Below are 23,672 nucleotides of genomic sequence, written 5' to 3'. Positions count from 1 at the left end.
CAGCTTGGATAGTTAACTCTCCAGGTGTGTATGCGTTTTCCCTGTACGTATGAATGTGCCCACATATGTGCCTTGTGCTGCTGGAGGTCTGAAGAGGGTGTTGGATCACCTGGAGCTGTGAGCTGAACCCAAGGCCCTCGGCGAAAGCAGCCAGTGCTCCTACCTGCTGGGTCATCTCTCCAGCCTTGAAATGAATTCTTTACAGAAATTTATTTTTGGGGGGCTGGAGAGATGGCTCAGAGGTAAGAGCACTGGCTGCTCCTCCCATCTATAATGAGATCTGCTGCCCTCTTCTGGCGCGGGCATACATGGCAGGCAAAACACTATAATAAAGTCTGGCGGTCCTAGGCAGAGGCAGGAGGATCTTAGAGCTTGAGCCAAGCCTGGTCTACAGAACGAGGTCCAGGCCAGCCAGGCCCACACAGAGAAACCTGTCTCAAAAAAAAAAAAAAGTGAAATTATTGAGAAGGGTTATGAACTAACCATTACATAATTGGGATGGGCGCTACCTGGTTTCCCACACACAATCTTGTAGCCCAGGCTTGCCTCAAACTTGCTGTGTAGCTAAGGATTGAATTCCTGATCCCCTTTCTGTCTCCACCTCCTGAGTGCTCGGATTACTATCCTAACAACCGAGCCAGACTTCCCTCACATCACTAAGAGGGCAGAAGACCAAGTTTCTATTTCACGGACATTTCAAACCCCAGAGACTACTCTGGGATCTTTTGGGGGGTAGTGACGGTTCTCACATAGTCACTGATGCTGTGTGGGCTGTGATTTGGTTATTTTGCATGAGTCCCAAATTTCCCATCTGTCCTATAAGCAATGTTATGTGTTTTGGTTTTGTTTGGTCTCAAGTAGTGGCCAGGAACTCTTATGTAGCTGAGGATAACGTTGCGCTTTGGGTCCTCCTGAGTGCTGGATCACAGGCAGGGGCTAGTGAATTCCCGCGGGCAGGCCTGGGTCTGCGGAGCACGCGGCACCGACGCTTGGTAGGCAGAACACCGCAGAACTCTCGGGTAAACACCCCCAACGCTGGACCTCCTTGGGATCCCGGGACGCGCGCGGAGAGGATTCCCGGTCCCGCTCAAGGGGAGCCACAGGTTGCTACAGCTCCGCCCACAGGTAGGAGGAGCGTCCTCAGCCCCGCCCACCGGAAGCCGCGACAGCACCGCCCAAGGGGGAGAGGAGGGATGCCCTGCAACCCCGGCCCGACGAGTCTTTTCCTGGCGACGGCCCCGCCCACGCAGAGGAGGGGCGCCCTGGAGCTCCGCCCTCTGGTAGGCGTGGCCTGCGGCGCGCGGGAAGCGGCGGGTGGCAGCGGCTCCGTGTGGACGGCGTCCTTGCTGGTAGGCTCCTTGCTGACTCCCAGTTTCCGCGCCTCGGGGCCCGGTCGTGCTGCAGCTGCCGGCCGGGGTCTCGGGACGGGGATCGCGGCGCACGCGCGCAGGCCGGGGCCGGTCCTTCCCAGCCTTCCCAGGCAGCCGTCCCCACCGGGACCCGGACTCAGCGCGCCTCCCGCAAGGCCGGGCTGCGCCGTCGGGACCCGCGCCCCTCCCCACAAGCCCCGCCCCTCCCCACGACAGGGTCTCCTGCCGCTCCCCGGGGTGACTCCCGGTACCCCGGCGGCACCGGTCCCCAGGACCCCACCTCGGCGGGATGCGCTGTGCTCGCCTCGGTCTGAGCTGTTTGGTTTCTTTCTCTTCCGGAACCGTACACTGGTGGAAGCCACTTACTTGCCGGTGGACGGTTTTAGCTGAAGATTGCGGTTGTCGGCGTCGCCAGCAGCTTCCGCGCTGTTTACCTGGTTCGCCCTTGCTGTTCTAGGGTCGCTGTTTAACTCTTCGCTGAGGTTTCCAGCCTCCCTTTGCCCGGCCGAGACTTGGGAGGATGAAAGTGATCACGTGTGAAATCGCCTGGCACAACAAGGAGCCAGTGTACAGCCTGGACTTCCAGCATGCGGCAGCCTCGAAGATCCACAGGCTGGCGTCCGCGGGGGTGGACACCGCCGTCAGGGTAAATGGGCGGGCGGGGGGATACGGGGAAGACCTGTGTGGAGATCAAGTTTTCGTTCCTTTATTAAAAACTGAAGCCAGCTACTCAAGTCGGTTTGCCACCTAGCCCAGAACGCTGAGTTCTCAGGCCTGGGGTAAGCAGGGAACGCTGGGGAGATTAGCTTCTTAATTAACGTTCCCTACATTGTTACAAGTGGGTTCTCAGTAATTTAGAACTAATTGAGAACTCTGTGGTGCTGACATGCACCCCCAGCACCAGTCAGATACTGGATGGAGGGTCTACAGTTACAACTTCTCCTCAGCAGTGGTGAGTTTGAGGCCAGTTAGGTGAGACCTTGTTTCAAAATAATAATACTGATGTAGTGTAGTTCCTGTCCTGTGCCCACCCAGTGCCCGTGCTGTGCCTGTTTGCTCTAGAAGGAGCTGGGAGGGGGCATAGCAGGTGCTGAGGCTGTTAGCTTGCATTTTTGCTAACACTTCCTTCCATTTACAAAGTTTCAAAAAGAAAATTGCATTATTTTTTATTTTAAGATTTATTTATCGTATATACAGCGCTCTACCTGCGGGTGACGCCTGCAGGCTAGAGGAAGGCACCAGATCTCATTACAGATGGTTTCGAGCCGTCGTGTGATTGCTGGGAATTGAATTCAGGAAGAGCAGCCAGTGCTTTTAGCCTCAGCCATCTCTCCAGCCCCCAAAATTGCATTTTCTGCCAGAAAATAAGTAGTTGTCTAGTGGGAGGAAGATGGGAGGTGGCTAGTCTGTTGCTGTAGTGTGTGTTTTGCTGTCAACAGATCTGGAAGGTGGAGAGGGGGCCAGACGGGAAAGCCATCGTGGAATTTCTCTCCAACCTTGTTCGACATACCAAAGCTGTCAATGTTGTGCGTTTTTCTCCGACCGGGGAGATTTTAGCATCTGGAGGAGATGGTAAGCATTGTACTTAACAATCCCCAGACCTGACCACCTCCGTATCGCCTGTCTAATAATGACATTCGAGCTGGGGGGAATGGGCCTGTGTTCACAGCACCCCGAGGCTGACACAGGAGGACTGAGAATTCCAAGCCAGCCTGGGTTAAATAGTAATGTTCTTTAAAGGAAAGAAAGTCAGATATTGGGATCTGAGCTGGTTGTATCTTTCTAGTTCCTTGTCTGCCTTACGGATCGTTTAATACGTAAGAGTATGGCAGAGTGGGAAGACAGAGGCTACAGCATTAAACTCAGAAGATAGGTCTGAAAACAGCCCCTCCTCCACTCGTCCCCTGTAGGCTAGCTGGGCGTGGTAGGAAGAGTGGGTTGTTCTGTCGGCATCCCAGGGGATGTGCTGGGCCTGTCTGCTGGTCGGAGTCAGCGCTGCACCTCTGTGTAATTAAGGGCTTTGGCAATGTTTTCATAATTTGCGCCTGTTTGGAACAGATTGATTTGTATTGTATGTCTGTGCTTACATGAGGCAAAAGAATACATAAAAGGGCATCCTTATCCATACATTAAGTACCCTGGAGAACACTAGAAAGTAAAGCAAATCTTAGTTTTTGTTTGGAAAAAAATAGTTGTGTTCTCTGCCTTAATGCCCAGAATCTGTGAGATGTGAGTGTCTGTGTGCATGTTTACAGCGCTGTACGTATATACAGTGTATGTGTGTACATACATTTAGCATGCTGTGCGTACACACATTTATAGGACTGTGCATGCTTACAGTGCTGCACATACATACAGTGTACATGCATACACATCACGTATTTACAGGAGTGTGCATGCTTACAGTGCTGCACATACATACAGTGTATGTGCATACACACATTTACAGGAGTGTGCATGTTTACAGTGCTGTACGTACATACAGTGTACGTGCGTACACACATTTACAGGAATGTGCATGCTAACAGTGCTGTGCTGTACATACATACAGTGCATGTGTGTACACACATTTACAGGCATGTGCATATTTACAGCGCTGCACATTCATACAGTGCACGTGCGTACACATTTACAGGAGTGTGCATGCTAGCAGTGCTGTGCTGCACATACATACAGTGTACGTGCGTACACACATTTACAGGAGTGTGCATGCTAACAGTGCTGTGCTGCACATACCTACAGTGTACGTGCGTACACACATTTACAGGAGTGTGCATGTTTACAGCGCTGCACATACATACAGTGCACGTGGGTACACATATTTACAGGAATGTGCATGCTAACAGTGCTGTGCTGCACATACCTACAGTGTATGTGTACACACATTTACAGGAGTGTGCATGTTTACACGCTGCACATATATACAGTGCACGTGCGTATACACAATTACAGGAGTGTGCGTGCTAACAGTGCTGTGCTGCACATACATACAGTGCATGTGCGCACACATATTTACAGGAATGTGCATGCTAACAGTGCTGTGCTGCACATACATACAGTGTATGTGCGTACACACATTTACAGGAGTGTGCATGTTTACACGCTGTACATACATACAGTGTACGTGCATACACACATTTACAGGAGTGTGCATGTTTACACGCTGCACATATATACAGTGCACGTGCGTATACACAATTACAGGAGTGTGCATGCTAACAGTGCTGTGCTGCACATACATACAGTGCATGTGCGCACACATATTTACAGGAGTGTGCATGTTTACAGCGCTGCACATACATACAGTGCACGTGGGTACACATATTTACAGGAATGTGCATGCTAACAGTGCTGTGCTGCACATACCTACAGTGTATGTGCGTACACACATTTACAGGAGTGTGCATGTTTACACGCTGTACATACATACAGTGTACGTGCATACACACATTTACAGGAGTGTGCATGTTTACACGCTGCACATATATACAGTGCACGTGCGTATACACAATTACAGGAGTGTGCATGCTAACAGTGCTGTGCTGCACATACATACAGTGCATGTGCGCACACATATTTACAGGAATGTGCGTGCTGCACATACATACAGTGCACGTGCGCACACATATTTACAGGAATGTGCGTGCTAACAGTGCTGTGCTGCACATACATACAGTGCACGTGCATGCACACATTTACAGCAGTGGTAGTGACGTGTGGAGGAGGCCACCGGCTGTCTTCCATGCGGTGGCCCCAGGGCAGTTCTCCTTTTACAAAGCCCCTTAGCTGTAAAGACCAAACCCTCCCTCTAGTCTGCACGTGGAGTGTTGATCCGCCTGGCCACCTCATCTCCAGCAGCCGCCATGAAGAGCTTGCGTAGCGGGGTCCAGGCGCTCTGAGCTCTTTTTGTCTGCATTTCCTGCTCCCCATCCACTCTCCTCCCCTGCACACGCTGAGAGGATCATGTCGTGTGCTGAGCCTGTAGTCAGCGCGGGACAAGTTGTTAGGTCCAGACCACTGCTGGAGTCGGGCCAAGGTTTCTGACGTGTCCTCACAGGTGGCAGAGACACAGCTACCATGCCAGAGCCACCGAGCTGGGAGTGCTTTTTGCAGATCCTCCCAGCCCCACCCCATACGGCCCTCACAGGGGCATCCAGGGGAAGCTTTCACAGGTGATCTTAGATCAGGCCGGAAGCTGGCGTGTGTGGGATCATGGGTAGATCAGGCCGGAAGCTGGCGTATGTGGTGACGTAGGTCAGGTCTGCCATGAGTTACTTTCATTTCACTGAAGAAGGCAAATTTTTACTTGTCCTGTACAAATTCTTTGTGTTTTTCTGAGGTAGGGTCTCATGTAGCCCAGGCTAGCCTTGAACTTCCACTCTTCCTGCCTCCCACTCCCATGTTCTTAAAAGGGAATGGCTCTTCCCTGGCTAGAGTATCCATCGAGCAACATAAAATTTACAAAACACCCTAGAGCCCCGGAAGTGAAGGAGGACACGGAGAGGCCTGGTCCATGCTCTGGTGATTCACCCCACAGATGCCGCCATTCTGTTGTGGAAGATGAATGACAGCAAGGAGCCGGAGCAGACCGCCTTTCAGGATGATGATGAGGCTCAGCTGAATAAGGAGAACTGGGCTGTGGTAAAAACCCTAAGGTAACGGGCGGGACTGTGGCAGCAGTTTCTTAAAAATTACATATATATATATAATTTATGATTATGCATATAAGTGGGAGTGCATGCCTTGTGTGTGTGTGTGTGTGTGTGTGTGCGCGCGCGCGCGCGCGCGCCTGCAGAGGTTGGAATGGGTTATTAGATCTCTCAGAGCTTGAGCTGCAGGCATCCTGTGGTAACCGACGTTGGTGCTGAGAACAAACCTCCATTTCTAGGGAAGAGCAGCAAGTGTGCTTAAGTTCCAGCCCCCCCCAAAAGGACTCTTCTTTACTTCCTGAATACCTTGATAAAATATGTACCTACTTTAAAACCTTTGCCTACTTAGTAAGACAGCAAAGGATAAAAACACAATAAAAATATTTATTTTTCTATTACAGAGTTTTCCTTGGTTAAGAAAAAAAAAAGAATCACATCTTTCCCCACCTCATTTTTGAGCCAGGCTAGTCTAACTATGTAGCCCAGGCTGGCCTTGAATTCTCTCTCCATCCTGTTCCCTCAGCCTCCCGGTACTGGGATGATCAGCGTGGGTCCGGGATGCCCTGACTTACTGTAGACTCACTGCAGGTAACAACTGAGAAGAGCTGTTCATATCCAGGGCTGGTGCAGCGGTGCTGGAAATTCCTAGAGTCTAGTTCCAATGTCGGGTTCCAGGTTTTTTGTTTGTTTTGGTTTTTCAAGACATGGTTTTTCTGCATAGCCCTGGCTGTCCTGGACTCACTTTCTAAACCAGGTTGGCCTCGAACTCACAGAGATCCACCTGCCTCTGTGTCCCTGAGTGCTGGAATTACAGGTGTGCACCACTGTGCCCGGGCAGACTTTGAACTTTTTGATAGCTTTTCTCCTTTTGCAGTAATGTTCCTGTTTCTGCCTTTGGGCTCTAGGGGCCACTTAGAAGACGTGTATGACATTTGCTGGGCAACGGATGGGAATTTGATGGCCTCTGCCTCTGTAGATAACACAGCTATCATATGGGATGTCAGTAAAGGTGAGCAACATGTTTATTTCATCTTATTCATGTGTGTATATGTGTGTGCACATGCGTGCAATACCCATGGAGTCTAGAACAGGTTGCCTGCCCCCTGGAGTACTTGTAAGGCTCTTAATCTGGGCACCAGGAACCACCTAGTTTGGGTCCTCTGCAAGAGCAATGAGCGTACTGACCTGCTGAGCTCCACACCAAGTGGTATATTTTTGCTGTTACGAGGAGGAAGAAAATATCAGACTAGGCGTCATGGCGCTGGAACAGCACATGAGAGCTCACGTCTTGTTCCACAGCCATGAGGTAGAGAGGGAGAGCGTGCTAACTGGAAATCTCTTGAGTTTTTAAAACCTCAAAATCCACTCCTATCGACACACCTCCTCCAACAAGGCCACACCTCCTAATCCTTCCCAAATAGTTCCATGAACTAGGCACCAAGCACTCAAATGCATGAGTTACGGGCCCATTCTCCTACATAAGACCACTATGTAGGCCTGCTGCTCTCTGTCTGGCTTCTCAGTGTGATCTGTTCCTCTGACCCCTTTTCTTCCTGTCACCCTCAGAGACAAACCCTGCCTGGGATCTGGCTGCCTGGGATCTGGGTTGCGTCCCACCTGTAAAGCTTCCCAGCAGTGGCCTCAGCTGCTTCTCAAATGCTTGCACTTGCCAGCCCCGTCCTCCTGTTCCTCACTTGTCTAGGTAGCTTACTTGGGACCTGCACAGACCCCCTTGAGCCCTCCTCTCAATCCCCACCTTCCTTAATCCCAGCCAACTTTCTGGAAAGGCCTTCAAGGAGAGAGGCACCCTCCGGTGGAGTAGGGAGGGCAGCACCTTAGAATGAGGCTGAAGCATGTGTGTCCCCTGTGCTGCGTGGGTCAGGGGCACTGTGGTTAGGGGTGAGTGGCGGGGGAAGGGGGGGAGCTGACCGCGGTGGGGTGGGTGAGTGAACGGGAAGATGAGTCTTCTCTCCCACCCGTCTCATGGACTGAACTCAGGGCCTCACACTTCCTTCTTTGTTTACTTTCTTTTTCTGTTTGCTTTGTTAGCTTGTTTTTGTTTTTCGAGTCAGGGTTTCTCTGTGTAGCCTTGGCTGTCCTGGACTCACTTTGGAGACCAGGCTGACCTCAAACTCACAGCAATCCACCTGCCTCTGCCTCGAGTGCTGGGATTAAAGGCTTGTACCACCACTGCATGCCCTTTGTTTACTTTCAAATCAGACCAGTATGTTTCTCTCAAACTATGCAACAGTCTGGCAATTTAAGTTACCAATCAAAAGGCTTTGTTTACTTTCAAATGGTTAAAGCCTTTGAATGGGAACTTAAATTGCCGACTGTGCATAGTTCGAGAGAAACACACTGGTGTGAGTGCGGGTCCTTGAGGGCTAGCCAGCAGTTCTGCATGGTGGGGCAGCCTCCTTAGCAGGACAGGCACTAAGTTAAAAGAGTGGAACATGGTCATGTTGGTGTTTGTTGTGCAAGAGTCTGTGCTTGGAGATGAATGCAGGGCCAGGTCCCTCTTGGCGTGCCTGCAGCCGGCTGTGACAGGCTGATGGGGACCGGCAGGCCTCTGGAAAACGAGGGAGAGATGCCCGTCCTTGAGAGTCGTAGGGAACAGGTACACGGAGGTTAGGATGATGACAGCAGAGAATCCCAGACCAGAGGCGTTGCGGAAGAATAACTCCAGTGTGGAAGTGACTGAGCAAGTGGTTCATGCCTGTCAGCCCTGCACGCAGGAAGCAGGAGAATGGCTTTGAGTTTGGGTCCTGTTTGAGAGTTCCAGCTTAGCCTGGACTGAAGAGTGAGTTCTAGACCACCCTGGGCTATAGCAGGAGATGTGTGTGTGTGTGTGTGTGTGTGTGTGTGTGTGTGTGTGTGTGTGTGCGCATGTGTGTTTAGCTTCATAATTGTACCTTTTGTAGGGGAAAGCTCTGTGCCGCTTACCCACTGAGTGCCTTCATTAACATGCCCTGCTCAGGCCCCCTCCATCCTTCTGTGTCTGTGACCCAACTTGTGACTCTTTCTGTCATATTTTCTTTTTTTGTTTTTGTTTTTCAAGACAGGGTCTCTCTGTGTAGCCCTGGCTGTCCTGGACTCACTTTGTAGACCAGGCTGGCCTTGAATTCACAGCAATCTGCCTGCCTCTGTCTCTCTGAGTGCTGGGACTAAAGGCGTGTGCCACTGTGCAGGGGGGGCACTGTCATATTTTCTAAACTTTGTTTGCCTTGAAGCTCTTGTTACCAAGGCTAGCTGGACCCCTGGATTCCCATCCCCTCCTCCCCATGCCAAGGTCACAGGTATGCACCACCTGCCACGTCTGGCACAGCCTCCTCTTAGAAACACAGATCACTTCCCAGCGTGCTGGTCTTTTGCCCTGTTTTTTTACCAGCAAGGTGCTAACTCTTCCTGTGTCTCCTTTCCTCTGTCTCTTGATTCTGACTCCTACCTTTCCTAGTAGCAGTTCTCAGCATCTCAGTTGTGGCTTCTCATGTGCTAAGCCCAGCTGTGGCGGGGTGAGGGATTCTCTCATCCCTGTGGTGGTGGCAGTGTGCGTGGGCGTGCACATGTGTGCTGGTCTCGGTGGTCCTCCCCCCCCCCCCGCATCCCATCCCATCCGTTATCATCCCCAACCCAGAGAACTAAACTCAGGCCTCTGATTTCACGCCTGTTTCTCTGGCCCACACAGCTTTAGGCTGCAGTGCCTGCGTGCATCGCTCTCGAGTGCTGCGATGGGGCGGGGCTGTGTGGAGTGGGTGGTGGGTCCCCTGGGACTGCCCGCAGCATGGGGGGCTGCAACCAGAGGCGGCAGAAGTTGCGCCCCCTGCAAGGTGCCTCCTGGGTCTTCATAATGCTGTTGTGTGCTTCTTTGTAGGACAGAAGATTTCCATTTTCAATGAACATAAAAGTTACGTACAAGGAGTAACCTGGGACCCTCTGGGTCAATATATTGCGACCCTGAGTTGTGACAGGTGTGTAAGTAACATGGGAGTTTTTGCAAATGTTTATCACAGCCTCACTAAGGGATTGCTGATCCAGCTCGGGCTGGTTTGCTCTTGTTCTGTTGATTCCGGCAAGAGGGAAGTTAGAGATTAGTTAGGTCAGGTGCCTCATTCAGCGCTGACAGTGCTGAGTCCTTGCTGGATGGGGAGTTAATGTAGACAGAACACGTGTTTGTGTGTGTGTGTGTGCGCGCGCGCCATGGATGTGTGTATATGTTCGTGCCTGGTGCTCTCGGAGGCCAGAAGAGGCCACTAGATCCCCTGGAACTGGACTCACACTTGTGAGCTGTCAGTGCTGGTCACAAACTGGGGCCCCCTACAAGAGCCATGCCTGCTCTAAGCCATCCCATTAGGAAGAGCTTCTAAAAATCAAATGAACTCATTCACACATGATTTCAAGGACACAGACTAGCAAAGGTAGTTGGTGGATTCGGGTGTGCATTTCACATTTTTTTTTTATAGTGCCGGGGATCACATAGGACCTTGTTGGTGCTGGTGCTGGTGCTGGTGCTGGGCAAACACGCCCACATTTCACTTTTGATCATAGTTTTCTTCTGTAGTGGCTTATATAATACTTTTTTGGATTTATTTTACTTTTATGTGTACTAATGTTTGCCTGCATATATATATGTATGTGCACCACATGTGTGAACACAAGATAGCTGTCAACTCCCCTAGAAGTGGAGTTACAGATGGCTGTGAGCTACCGTGTAGGGGCTGGGAACTGAACCCAGACCCTCTGTAAGAACAGCCAGTGCTCTTAACGGCTGAGCCATCTCCAGCATATATATTATAAAGACTTATTTATTTTATGTGTGTTCGGTGCTTTGCTTCCATGTATGTCTGTGTGAGGGTATCAGATCTTCAGGAACTGGAGTTACAGACCATTTGAGCTACCACGTGGGTGCCGGGACTTGAACCCAGATCTCCTGGAAGGGCAGCCAGTTCTCTTACCCGCTGAGCCCTCTCTCCTGCCCCCCCTATTGTTGTGTGTTGTTGTTGTTGTTGTTTGTTTGTGTAGAGATGGCGTTTCCTGTAGCTCAGGCTGGCCTTTGTACATAGCCAGAGCTGTCTCTGAGGTTCACATCTTACTCCACCTCCTGAGCGCTGGGACCAGCTCGCTCCTCCATGCCCCGGTTATTAGATGTTGGAGCTGAACACAGGCGTCAATGCACGTGGGGCAACAACATCACCAGGCCTCAGCTGCTTTTAATTTAAAATTGGAATTTAATATGGCCCTGAAATACAAAGTGTGTCAGGCTTGGGGTTTATTGTAGACCCTCCTGTTAGGTTCTGAATGTGGCGTGTTTTCTAATGTCCCTCTCACTGAGGCACTTGAGAGGGCACTTTGGTTTGTGGGAACAATGAAGCAAAATTCAGTTGTCGGCGTTTTTCCATCCCTGCTCCTTGACGGAGTGAGGGGCTCTTCCTGGTCTCCTGCCTCAACCTTCCAGTGTCTATAACCCAGGCTGGCTCTGAGCTCACAGTGAACCCCCCTGCTGCCGCCTTCCATGAGCAGGTGTGTGAGTCACTGTATCCGGCATGCCTTACTCCTGAAGTTCGCACCACGGTTCCCCGGGGCTCTATACTGTGGTGTGTAGTGCCTCCTTCTGAGTTCCCCAGTGAGGGTGTCCGTGATGGCTCAGCTGAGGCACCCTGGCATCCACAGACTGGCAGTAGCTTGTTAATGTGTGAGACCAGTTCCTGTGCCAGCATGGGACTCAGACTTTTCTTTCTTCAGGGTGCTGCGGGTCTATAGCACCCAGAAGAAGCGTGTGGCTTTCAATGTTTCAAAGATGCTCTCTGGACTAGGGCCTGAAGGAGAGGTAGGAGGAACTTTTTATTATAGTTTCATTTGTGTGTGTGTGTGTGTGTGTGTGCGTGCGTCCATGTCCCAGTGTGCTTCTGAAGGTCAGGGTCAGTTCTCCATCCACTGCGGGGGGTCCTGGGGCTGGAACTCAGGATGACAGGCTTGGCAGAAAATGCCTTTTACCCTCTGAAGCCTTTGCCAGCACACTCCCTCTCTCTGGTACTTTGAGATCTGGTGAGTCCTGAGGTCCTTGCTGCTGACTCACGACACTCCCCAGACCTGTGGGCTAACTGATCTGGTGGGGCTTCCTCTTGGGCTGCCATATTGGCGGGCCAGTTCTAAGTGGTGAGCCTCTGCAGAGGGTTCGGGGTGACTTTGCGCTCTGCGTACCACAGGCACGGAGTTTCCGGATGTACCACGATGACAGCATGAAGTCGTTCTTCCGAAGACTCAGTTTCACAGCAGACGGCTCCCTGCTCCTCACTCCAGGTGTGTGTGATAATGAAATGGGGGTGCGATGGCAGCACAGGGACGAACTCACACAAGTGTGAACAGAGCCATCTGGCTGCAGCTGTAGCCCAGAACTCTTGTTTGTCCTCTGAGTCATGGTCTGGTGTAGCTCAGGCTGGTTCTGCACTTGTTACGTGTCTGGGCATGATCTTGAAGGTCAACTTAGATGTTGCTATTCTGTTCAGATTGAAAAAAAGTTTATGGTTGTGAGCCTAGCCTTTAACGGCTGAGCCATCTCTCCAGCTCAGAGGTTAAGATCACTGACTATTCATCCAGAGGTCCTGAGTTGAATTCCCAGCAACCACATAGTGGCTCACAACCTTCTATAATGTGATATGATGCCCCCTTCTGGCCTACAGTGTACATGCAGACAGAGCACTGTATATATAGTAATAAATAAATACTTTAAAAAAAAAAAGTAACAGTTTCCATCAGTGCTGCGTGGGCAGGACCTGGGCATTGCACTGGGACCGAGGCTTGTGTAGAGGCATCCCAGAAATGCCATCCAATCCCACGTCTCATATCTAAGTCACAATTCCTTAGCATGGAAGTCCACAGGAATTCCTAGGCATCTATGTCCGATACTTGGCTGTTAATCCAACACTGGGAAGGAGGAGGTGAGAGAAGGTCAAGGTCATTGGCTGTATAGTGAGTTGAAGACCATCGTGGGATGTTTGAGACCCTGCCTCAAACAGCCTTCCCCCAGACCAAGAACCCTGAAGCCCCCAGGGCAGCACCTCGCAACAGAGGACATGGTTCTCTAGTAAATACGGAGCCACCAAAAAAGCAGGTCCTGGTGCCACGCGAACTGTTGACAGGGACAAGCAGACGGGGGACAATATGTAATTCTCTATTTCCTACAACAAATGCACTAAGGCCACTGTGGAAGTTGCATGTGCCCAGGCAGACAGAACCAGCATTGGCTTGTCACAGTGGGGTGGTGGGGAGGGCTGGCCAGTGGGTGGCTGTGCACAAAAGCTAGAGAAAATCCTCCTTGTAGTCCCTCAATGGTCACATGTAAATTGGCATTCATGTGTTTTATACCACGTGAACATCGGGTTTTGCTGGAGGCAGAAGCGTGGGTTCGGTCTCCTGACAACCTGAAGGTGAGATGGACCACCAAGGTCTGAATGCCGGAAACAGACGTGGAGGCTCTCAGGCAGGGCGCCGGCAGCCGGATTGGCCTCTGTTCTCAAGCATGGGGTTTTACAGTGAGATCTCCTGGTTCTGGGCTTCCAGGGGCCCAGGGCCTTCACTCAGGTGCAGGTGACAGGCAGGTAGGACTGAGGCAGAGAGTGGGCCCAGACAAACAGAGTACTTGTCTTGGTATCTGTTGCAGATGCCCTGTCAGTCCCCCGCTTGAGGGGAGAATATTTTGCAAGCCAGACTGGGAGGCTTGTGAGGCCTTGCTGAAGAGCTAACAGTGCCTCTCTTCCCCGCTCCACAGCTGGATGTGTGGAATCTGGTGAAAACGTGACAAACACCACATACGTGTTCTCCAGAAAACATCTGAAAAGGTAGACGGTTGACGAAACGTCTCTTTGATTTTGCCCGTTTTGCCTTTGTGCCGCATCGGTGCTGTTGCTAACCCGAGGTCGCCCTCGCAGGCCAATCGCCCACCTCCCGTGCCCTGGGAAAGCCACGCTCGCTGTCCGCTGCTGCCCTGTCTACTTCGAATTGAGGCCGGTGGCGGAGACAGGTACCATCAGAAGCCACTGCGTGTGGGAGGGCGTGCTTTCTCCCTGGAGTGGGGATCTGCTGACTGTCCTGTGGGGAAAGCTGTGTGGATCTGGCTCAGGTTTTTAGTTTTGTTCATTGTAGCATGTAAAAAATGTGTATTTCTGGGGGCACTGTATGATGTCTCAGTACTAGTATAATGTAATATTTGCTGTGAAAACATCAAGAGCCCTTTCCCTAGCCTTTTTGACGGACGCATACTTGTCTGTAGCATCTCATGATCCACATTGTGTGTCTTTTTTCTCCTTGTCCGGAAGACAACTTTTCTCATCTACAGCAACAGCAGGAAATATGATAGCACTAGCTAGTTTTGTTCTGTTATTTGGCTTTTTGAGAGAGGGTCACGTGGTCTAGACCAGCTTCAGGCTCACTGGTACACAGCTGAGGGTGACCCTGGACACTGGGCTCAGGCACTCGCCACCACACCCAGTCTGAATTAATCCTGCGCCATACCTTGTGTTTGCCTTAACTACTGCTGGGTGTTTCCGTTCTTGTAAATATTCCTGGAGTTTGCTCTGCGATGTAGTGTGTTGCTCAGGAGCGTTTTGATCCTTTGGGCTGTTGCTTTTAGGTTCCTTATGTAGGGCTAGGCAGCGTTTGGTTCGTGACACAGTTTGCACCCTGAGGCAAGGCCTTCTGCCTATTAACTGATGCCCAGGACTGTGATGGGTTCCCCTGGTTCCCCGAGCCTCTTCACCAGCCTGCTCACATGAGCGCTGAGCTGACAACCCCTGTGGCCTGGAGCTTTCCAGCTGGTCTTCCTGAGCTCTGAGGCCCACAGCCTTTCAGGGGAGTCTTCTAGGCCACCTGGGGTCTCTGCCTTCACTTGGCCCACCACGCAGTCGGTTGAGGTGACTTTGGACTGTGCACCTGCTGGACACTTAGGATCATTGTCTCTTGCCACCTGCTGGCCAGTGTCCTGAAGGCTGCTGTCCACTTGCTTGGCTCGGAAAGTAAATCTGGTCCCCATTTTCCCCACAGTGGAAGCAGACACTACTTTAAAGTTTAAACTTTAAACTTTGTAAATGGTATTGTTAACTCTAAAAGCATTGCTTGTGCCCACATGGTCATTCACACCTGTTGTCCCAGTACTTGGGAGGCTGGCCCAGGCTTGCTGTGACTTTGAGGTTCACTTGGGCTGTCACACACACACACAAACACACACACACTCCTGCTGCCGCCACCACCCCACCCCCGCCCAGACAAACCATTACTCGGCAAACTATTTCTAAATGAAACCATTTTCCTGTCAGAAAGCTGCACTTCCTCATGACACTCAGAACCCACTGCTTCCTGCTTGGGCCTCTTATTCGTACTCATAAATGTGAGGACTAAATTTGATTTCTTTTTTGAGACACTTTCTCTATTTAGCCTTGCCTGTCCTGTATTCGATCTGTACACCAGGCTGGCCTTGAACTCACAGTGAACCACCTGCCTCTGCCTCCTGAGTGCTGGAACTAACAGTGTATGACACCTATTTGATTTTTTTTTTTTTTTTTTTTTTTTGCTTTTCTAGACAAGTTTTTTCTGTGTAGCTCTGATTGTCCTGGAACTCACTGTGTAGACCAGGCCGGCCTTGAACTCACAGTGAACCATCTGCCTCTGCCTCCCAAGTGCTGGGATTAAAGGTGTGCACCATCACCGCCTGACTTGAATTCCTTTTTATTTTATTTCTTATTGTATTATTAAACACAGGTATGTGCGCTGGGGTGGTGGTTGCATGCCACAGTGCGTGTGTGTGTACAGGTCAGAGGGCAACTTGGAGGAATCAGTCCTTGCCTTCTGCTCACAGTGGCAGCGTGGCAGCAGGTACCTTTACCGACTGTCCCATGTTGCCAGCCCACGAGCCAAGTTCTTTGGGATGGTTGGCAGCAAACCAGCTTTTAGTGACGTGGCATTTCCTTCCCCAGAGGGGAGAATTTGGAGAGAGTGGTTCTTTCCTTTGGGAACTCTGTTCTGTAGCTTCACTCAGCTTGTCTTTCCCCCCACAGAGAAAGCACCAGAGGAGCCCAGCTCCGAGCTGTTGAGCCTGCCCTACCGTATGGTGTTCGCCGTGGCCTCCGAGGACTCCGTGTTGCTGTATGACACACAACAGTCGTTCCCATTTGGCTATGTGTCTAACATCCATTACCACACCCTGAGTGACATTTCCTGGTGAGCAGGATGTTTTGTTTCTCTAGTCTGGTCTTGTTTCTATGAAGCAACTTTTATTAAAAACGGAAGCCATTTCACGTGCATGCATGTGTCTGTCACATGTGCCGCAGCATGCGTGTGAAAGTCGGAGGACAGCTCACAGGAGTCTGGCCTCTCCTTCCACAGTAGGTTCCAGAGAGTTGAACTCATGTCATCAGGCTGTGCACAAGCACTGTGAGCTGCTGAGCCATGAGTTCTGGTGCCGGGCACATCGCCCTATGGGGGAGTCAAAGATCTCACCTCACCTGCCAGTATCACTTGACACGGCCCTTCCTCTGATGCCTGTGGTCCCCAGAGTCTGTACTTTGGCAAGGCCGGCCACTCACCGGAGTCTCATGTAGTTTAGGGGGTCCTCAGCGTTACCATATGCCGAGATGACCTTGCGTTCCCGGCTCCGGCTTCCTGTGTGCAGAGAGGAGAGGTGTGCCACCAATATGGGGCCTCATGCACACCAGGCAAGAGCTCTCCCAACTCAGCTACCTCAATAGGCCCCTTGCGCGCGCGCGCGTGTGTGTGTGTGTGTGTGTGTGTGTGTGTGTGTGTGTGTGTGCCTGCATGCATGCATGGGATGGTGCACGTGCCACAGCTCATTTATGGAGGTCAGAGGACAGCTTTGTGGGTTCAGTTCTCCTGCCACCCTACGTTGCTCCCAGGAATCCAGCTTTGGTCACCAGGCTTGGACAGCAAGCACCTACGCCAGTGAGCCAGCTTACTGGCCCTGCGCTTACTTGTTATGTTGGGACAGGAAAAGACCACTGCACATTTATCCAGGTGAAGTCAGGAGGAGGCACATGGATGAAGGCGGCTTCGGAGCCTGCAGTGGGACTGGGAAAGGAAACGCTTGCCTGGAGCGCTTGTTCACACTGTCAGCTGTGCCGTCCCCGACTGCCCCTTCACACAGACGACACTTGTGATGGCTCCCGTTCTCTAACTGGCCATGGGGGTGTAAAGCGTGAGCTGTCAGTAAAACCTCTGACTTCTCTCTCGTTCTGGGGTCCCAGGTCCAGCGATGGGGCCTTCCTGGCCATTTCCTCCACGGACGGTTACTGCTCGTTTGTGACCTTTGACAAGGGCGAACTTGGCATACCTTTGAAAGAGAAGCCAGTCCTGAGCATAAAGACTCCTGATACAGCAAAGAAAACCAAGAACCAGGCACAGCAGGGCTCGTCGCCAGGGTCCAGATCAGCCGAAGGGACCCCCACCAACAGAGTCCAAGACCCCAGCAGCCCCTGTACCACGCCCTCACCGACCACCCCGTCTCCAGCTCCGTCCTCAGCCACTCCTGCGGCCAAAATCTCCTTGCCACTGCCTTCTGAGGAGAGGCCCCTGCAGCCTGCTAGTCAAAACACGAAAGCCCCGCAACCCAGGAGGGTCATGCTGAACACGCTGCAGTCCTGGGGCAAGACAGCTCCCCGGTAAGAGCATTCGACTAAACAAAGTGTCCTTGTGAAATGAGCCCCAGCATAGCAAATGCCTGAGGTTCCATCTGCTTCCTGCTGGCCCTGTATTTCCTACCTAGGGGTGAAGCCCAGCCTCTTCCCATGATCCAGCTGTGGTGTGTGCTGGATGGCCAGTGGCCTGGCCTGGCCGCCTTTTCTTCTCAGCCTTGCCTCTGCCCTCCCTTTGGGATCCCCCTTTGTCTGCTTCCTAGGGAAGAAGCCTTGGGTGCCTCCTCCTGGTGATATTAGAATCTTCCTGAGAGAGACATTTGTCTTCTCTCTTCCTGGTCTTTGTGACCCCTGCTCCCTGGAGCATGCTCTGGTCAGGGGTTTGTTTCCTCTTAGGTTATAAGCTACAAGGACGGGAAGTGCCCTCCTTCTTCAGCTCAGTTCTCCTCTGTGGCACCAGGCACCTCCTGGCGGGTAGGAAATCAAGGAAGCGCTGCTTCCAGAAGCTTCCCCACACTGATTAAATGTCTGAAACAAACAACTTAAAAGGGAAAAAAGCCTCATTTTGGCTTACAGGTTCTGAGACTTAAGTCCACAGTTAATTGCCGCATTGCTCTAGGCTATGCCAGCCAAGCACAGGACGGCAGGTGTGTGGCAAAAAAAGCTGCTTACCTCACGGAGCCCGGCGGGGCAGGACAGGGAGGAAGGAAGCAGTGTCAAGGGCACCTAACATCATCCCCTAGACCAGTGGTTCTCAGCGTCAGGTCCAGACCCCTGCGGGTCACGTGTCAGATATCCTGCGTATCAGATATTTACATTATGATTCATAACAGAAAAATTGCAGCTATGACATAGCAATGAGATAAACTTCATGTTGGGATATATTGATTCCCCGCACCCCCCGCACCCCCTGCACCCCGACAGGTTTTTGGTGTGTGTCCCCGTCCTCATCCCCCCCCCCCACCCGCCTGCAGAACCCTGACTGTCCTGGAACTTAACTCTGTTGACCAGGCAGACCCTAAACTTGGAGATTTGCCCCCGCCCCTGCCCCCGCCCCCTGCCCCCTGCCCCTGCCCAAATTAAGGCATGCACTACCACACAAATATCATTGTGATATTTTGATAGGCGTGTGTATTGTATACAGGTCAAGTCATGTCACTTAGCCTTTTGAGAATCCGATCTTCCCCATTGTCAGCCAGGTCCCTGCCTGTGCACTGGGTCCTTGTCCAGCTGTGGCACTGTGCCACCCCAGCCTCCATAGTCGTTTCTGTCTATATGAGACCAATGCAGATGGCATGGGTATCTTTCTCCAAGCACTCGGGAGGCTGGGCAGAAGGCCTGTGAGTTTGGGGCATCCTGAACCACACAGTAAGTTCCAGACCAGCCCGAGTACAAGGCCCTCTGTCTCCACACATAAGAAAACTCCATGAGAGCGACCTTCCTGATCCTCATCTGAGGGAGGCCATGTGTTTCTTTCTGGGCCTGCTTCTCGTGTGTAGCGTGTCCTCCAGGCTTATCCTCGTGACACAGATGGGAGGGTCTGTGGCTGGGCAGTGCTGCCCTATGCCGGCCTTCCTGAGCCGCCTGCGCTGCACTGGAGGTCGCGGTGGGCCGGTGCCTCGCAGGTAATGCTGTGGGCCTTCCTCCCTGGCCACAGCCATCTGTGGCCATGCATCCTGTGCAACAGCTGCCCACATCCTTGTGCAGCAGGAGGTGCCAGCCTGGGTTTTCCTTCCGCGTCTGTGCTACCCTGGTATTCCCTGACTGCACTTCCTACTGCACCTGTCTCTTCCTGCTCACCCTGTGGCTGGGCTGCGTCAGGTATGGCCTCCCACGCCTCCCTCCCGGCTTCCTGCCATGTTGTTCTGACTATTGGTAAATTCATAGTACAATTAAATATAATGTTTGCCTCTTTTAAAGTCTACTTTGGAGCTGGAGAGATGGCTCAGAAGGTAAGAGCACTGGCATAATTAATCTTTAAAAAAATAAAATCTACTTTCTATAGAATACGAGTGCATTTTCAAAAAATATTTATTATGTATACAGTGCTCTGCCTGCATGTATACCTGCGAGCCAGAAGAGGGCATCCTATCTCATTATAGATGGTTGTGAGCCACCATGTGGTTGCTGGGAATTGAACTCAGGACCCCTGGAAGAGCAAGCAGCCAGTGCTTTTAACTTCTGAGCCATCTCTCCAGCCCCAGAGAGTGCATTTTTTAAAAATTGTGCTAGCACGCGCGCGCGCACACACGTGCGCATGTGTGTGCAAGTGTGGTATTTTGCTTCTATTGTTGGGTTTTTTGTATTTTTGTTTGTTATTTTTTGGGAGGGTTGAAACAGGGTCTCACTGTGTAGCCCTGGCTGTCTTGGAACTCAGTATGTAGACAAGACTGGCCTCAAGCTTAGAGACCTGCCTGCCTCTGCCTCTGTGAGTGCTAGGATTAAAGGCAAGGACCACTACACCCAGCAAGATAGGATTTGTTTTGTTTTTAAAGTTATTTATTATTATGTATACAGTGTTCTGCCTGCATGTATGCCTGCAGGTCAGAAGAGGGAGTCAGATCATACTATAGATGGTCAGTTTCTGGGAACTGAACTTAGGACCTCTGGAAGAGCAGTCAGTGCCCTTAATCGCTGAGCCATTTCTCCTGCCCCAGTGAGATGTGGTTTTTTTGTTTGTTTGTTTGGTTGGTTTTTTAATATTGTATTTCTTTTAGGTTTGGGAAGTATCCTTTGGGATACTTTTGATGTTAAATTTCTTCTCTCAATTTCTTCTGAGCCATTTACTAAGTTCTCTGCAGTTGTAACTTTAAAAAGAAAACACTAATTGTGGGGAAGCCAAGGCCCGGCCCTAAGAAGGGATCCTGTGTGTTTGGGGTTCATACTCAGCAGGATGTGCTCTAGACTCCTAGTCAACAGAGCTGGGCTTTTCAAGCCTGTGTGACGTGTTATGGTGACAGTTGGCTGTGAGTAGGGAAGGCAGAGCCTCCTGAGGGTCCTCACTGGGCAGGACACTTAAGGCCCTGCTGACGTGCCCTGTGGGACGCTGTGTGCTCTTATGTGGTGGTTCTGCAACCTAAATTCCTACTTAAACAGTCCCATTGACACTAATGAGCCGTCCACCATTTTCCTTTTTCTAATCTAGGAGAGTAAACTTAACACCGTTAAAGGCAGACACGGCGCCAGGTCCACCTCTCACCAGCGGAAACGCCCCCTCCGCAGAGGAGGTTCAGCCAGGTAAGGGAGGGGGCTGGGCATGTGTTCTTAGGAAGCTAACGCCCCCTGATTTGAGGCCAGCTCTGGGAAGGCCAGAGTGCACCGTTCAGAACGTATGGCAGCTGTTCGCCTTGCCAGGGAGTAAAGTGACCCTGTGCGCTGAGCAGAGGCGGCTCATGGTGGCTCATGTTTGGGGCAGGAGACTAGACTTGTAGAGATTAATAACATCCCTGGTGCTACCCCGCCCCACCCCCCATTTTGGTGTTTTGCCTGCATGGATGTCTGTATGAGGATCTTGGAGCCCCTGGAACAGGAGTTACAGACAGTTCTGAGCTGCCATGTGGGTGCTGGGAACTGAACCCACCCAGGTCCTTTGGAAGAACAGCCAGTGCTCTTAAGCTCTGAGCTGTCACCCCAGCCCCACCGGACGCCACTTTCACACCTTGTCGCCTCTTCAGCTGTCACAGACATTGCCTCTCTCTTGACACGCAGTCACCCTGGCTGAGAGCAGCCATGCGGATGCGTTCCTTGTGACAGTGCAGGATCTCACCAGCCATTTGCTCCTCATCTTGTGTCTGGATTTCATGTCACCCTGACTCACATGAGTCGTCACCACTTGCTCACCTATGTCTGTTGACATTTCAGAGCCTGGGGATCTCCAGCAGGAGCCTCCCGAGCTGAAGAGACCCAGGCTTGAGGAACATGAAGGAGATGCCCAAAGCCTGGGCCCCGACGAAGCTTCCAGGTCGGCTTGAGGCCTTCGGTAGCCGGCAGCCATGTGTGCAGGAGGCCAGGCTTACAACACTGAAGCTGGGCATGGTGGTGTGCGAGCTGAATAAACACTCATGAATTAATTTACAGGAAAAAAAAATGCGCGTGCCGACTTCTCCAACAGCCTCTAGTTCAGGTGCCCCTTTCTACGGGGACTCGGCGTGCTGTGCTAGGTGAAGGCCTCTTTCTGATAAGTATCTGAGACTAGGAAACCTGACCCTTAATCCCTTCACCTGACGGACTTTACACACTGGATGCTACCCACCTCGGCAGAGGACAGGGCCAGGAGAAAAGACAGGGTCATCTGTCCTACATTAAGTGGAAGGGTGCAGTGTTCCCAATGACCACTAGGGGTCACTGTGCCCACTGAATCTGCTCAGAGGGCTTGCTTGCTGGCTGCCCTGCTTGGCCCTCAGCCTGAGCCTGGCTGGCCCATGCCCACCTATCCACCCTAGGGTGGTGCGTCTGGTGGCCACACCATTGGATCCCAGTCGGCTGTGCTCAGAAAGCGAGATAAAATCAACCCCCGGCTGGGGTAGTGTAACTCTCATTCAGAGTCAGGTTCTGTGGGTGAGCCCAGCACAGTCACCACACCCTCCCAAAGGCTCCACGGCAGCCAGCTCTGAGCCACCCTCTGGGCAACTAGAAGACACAGCGCTGAAGGGCACATGGGACCTTTGACCTCAGTAATTCCATAACGGACACCAGATATAGCTGTCCAGGAGACTCCTGGTTCTCCAGGGAACAGAACCAGTGGGAAGGGCACGCAGAGCAGGGAAGGTGGCAGGAAGCAGGCCAACATCTTGCCTAGATGGGGCAACAGCCCTCAGCTGTTGGGGCATTTCCACCGCACCATGGAAGACAGTCAGCTTCCTCAGACTTGAGGAAATTAGCTTGACTCATGCCTGTAATCCCAGCACTTCAGGAGGCAGAGGCAGATGGATCTCTTGAGTTTGAGGCCAGCCTGGTCTACAAAGCTAGTCCAGGACATCCAAGGCTGCATAGGAACCCTGTCTTGAAAAATAACAGAAAAAAATTGATGTGTATGAGTGTTTCTCTTGACTCTGTGTACCACACGGGTGTTCATGAAGGCCGTAGGGGGGATCTGGTCCCCTGGGCAGTGGTGAGCCGCCTTGTCGGAAACTGGGAACTGGACCTGGGTCCTCTGCAGATGTGTGGGTGCCAGCACTCCAGCCTCCAGAGAAGGGACTCTTAGTTGCATCTGAAAACCCTCCAAGCTGACTCACAAAATTAGCCACCAACTCAGGCCAACACCATGACCTGAGATCAAATGCATCCAGCTGAGACCAGAGTAGTCTGTAGCCTGTGGCTGAGTGGCCACCGTTCCCTGCAGATGTCCCTATGAGCAAACACACATGACCAAGAACACTGGTTGACTGACCTGCTGCTGGTTCTTGCCCTGCCTCAGCTTCATCCCATCGGGCTGTGGTGCTCCTCCACACAGCTGTAGGCAGCCCCTTCCCTCCACTGAGCCCACAGCAGCCTGCACCGAAGACAGTTCCACCTTCCTTGGCCTTTTTTCCAGGCTAAACATCTTTGGAGAGAGGGGGCCTTCAGACTTGGCAAGTTATTAAACCTCCACATCCCCCCCCCCCCCCCGCAAGTGGAAACCCAGCCCAGGAGACAGCCATGGTGCCACCTGCTGAGAGACACAAAACAGGATCTGTGCTCTGGCTAAGCTATTTGTTCTCCTCAGGCCAGCGTTGTGGGTTTATCTAGGGCTTCTGTTTCCTGGCAGGTGAACAAATGCAAGAAACAGGCCTGCTAGACACAGGCCCTGCTGGGCAAATGTCCCAGCCTCAACTGGAGGGCTTGAACCACCTCTACCCTCCGGAATCACACACAGGCTGGCACACTCGCCTCTGTCCTCCCTTTGGCCTCTGCTCAGCCACTGGGACCCTGTGACTGCAGCTCTGGTTTCCAAGACAGCAGGGTTCTCTGCTGTGCTGCGCTGCGCTGTGCCAGGATAAAGGCCTTGAATGGTGGTCTACAAAGCGTCCAGGACAGCC

At 51.9% G+C, this 23,672-nt stretch overlaps 1 protein-coding gene across 1 annotated transcript; it reads left to right on the top strand.

Annotated features, from left to right (window-relative positions):
- Nucleotides 1-1,197: 1,197 nt before the first annotated feature.
- On the top strand, nt 1,198-22,682 carry CHAF1B (chromatin assembly factor 1 subunit B). Its single transcript, XM_084801049.1, has 14 exons — nt 1,198-1,349; nt 1,828-2,016; nt 2,810-2,942; nt 5,908-6,025; nt 6,925-7,028; nt 9,891-9,987; nt 11,759-11,843; nt 12,223-12,316; nt 13,785-13,854; nt 13,945-14,036; nt 16,066-16,228; nt 17,269-17,682; nt 20,801-20,892; nt 21,517-22,682. The coding sequence occupies exons 2-14, from the start codon at nt 1,891-1,893 to the stop codon at nt 21,624-21,626; spliced, it is 1,698 nt and encodes a 565-aa protein (XP_084657175.1). The 5' UTR covers nt 1,198-1,349; nt 1,828-1,890; the 3' UTR covers nt 21,627-22,682.
- Nucleotides 22,683-23,672: the final 990 nt, after the last annotated feature.

Source organism: Acomys minous (genome assembly GCF_964271855.1).
Source record: "Acomys minous genome assembly, chromosome: 11".
Classification (NCBI taxonomy): domain Eukaryota; kingdom Metazoa; phylum Chordata; class Mammalia; order Rodentia; family Muridae; genus Acomys; species Acomys minous.
The sequence above is the reverse complement of the archived record's forward strand: the minus strand, read 5'-3'. Positions and strand labels throughout refer to the sequence as shown.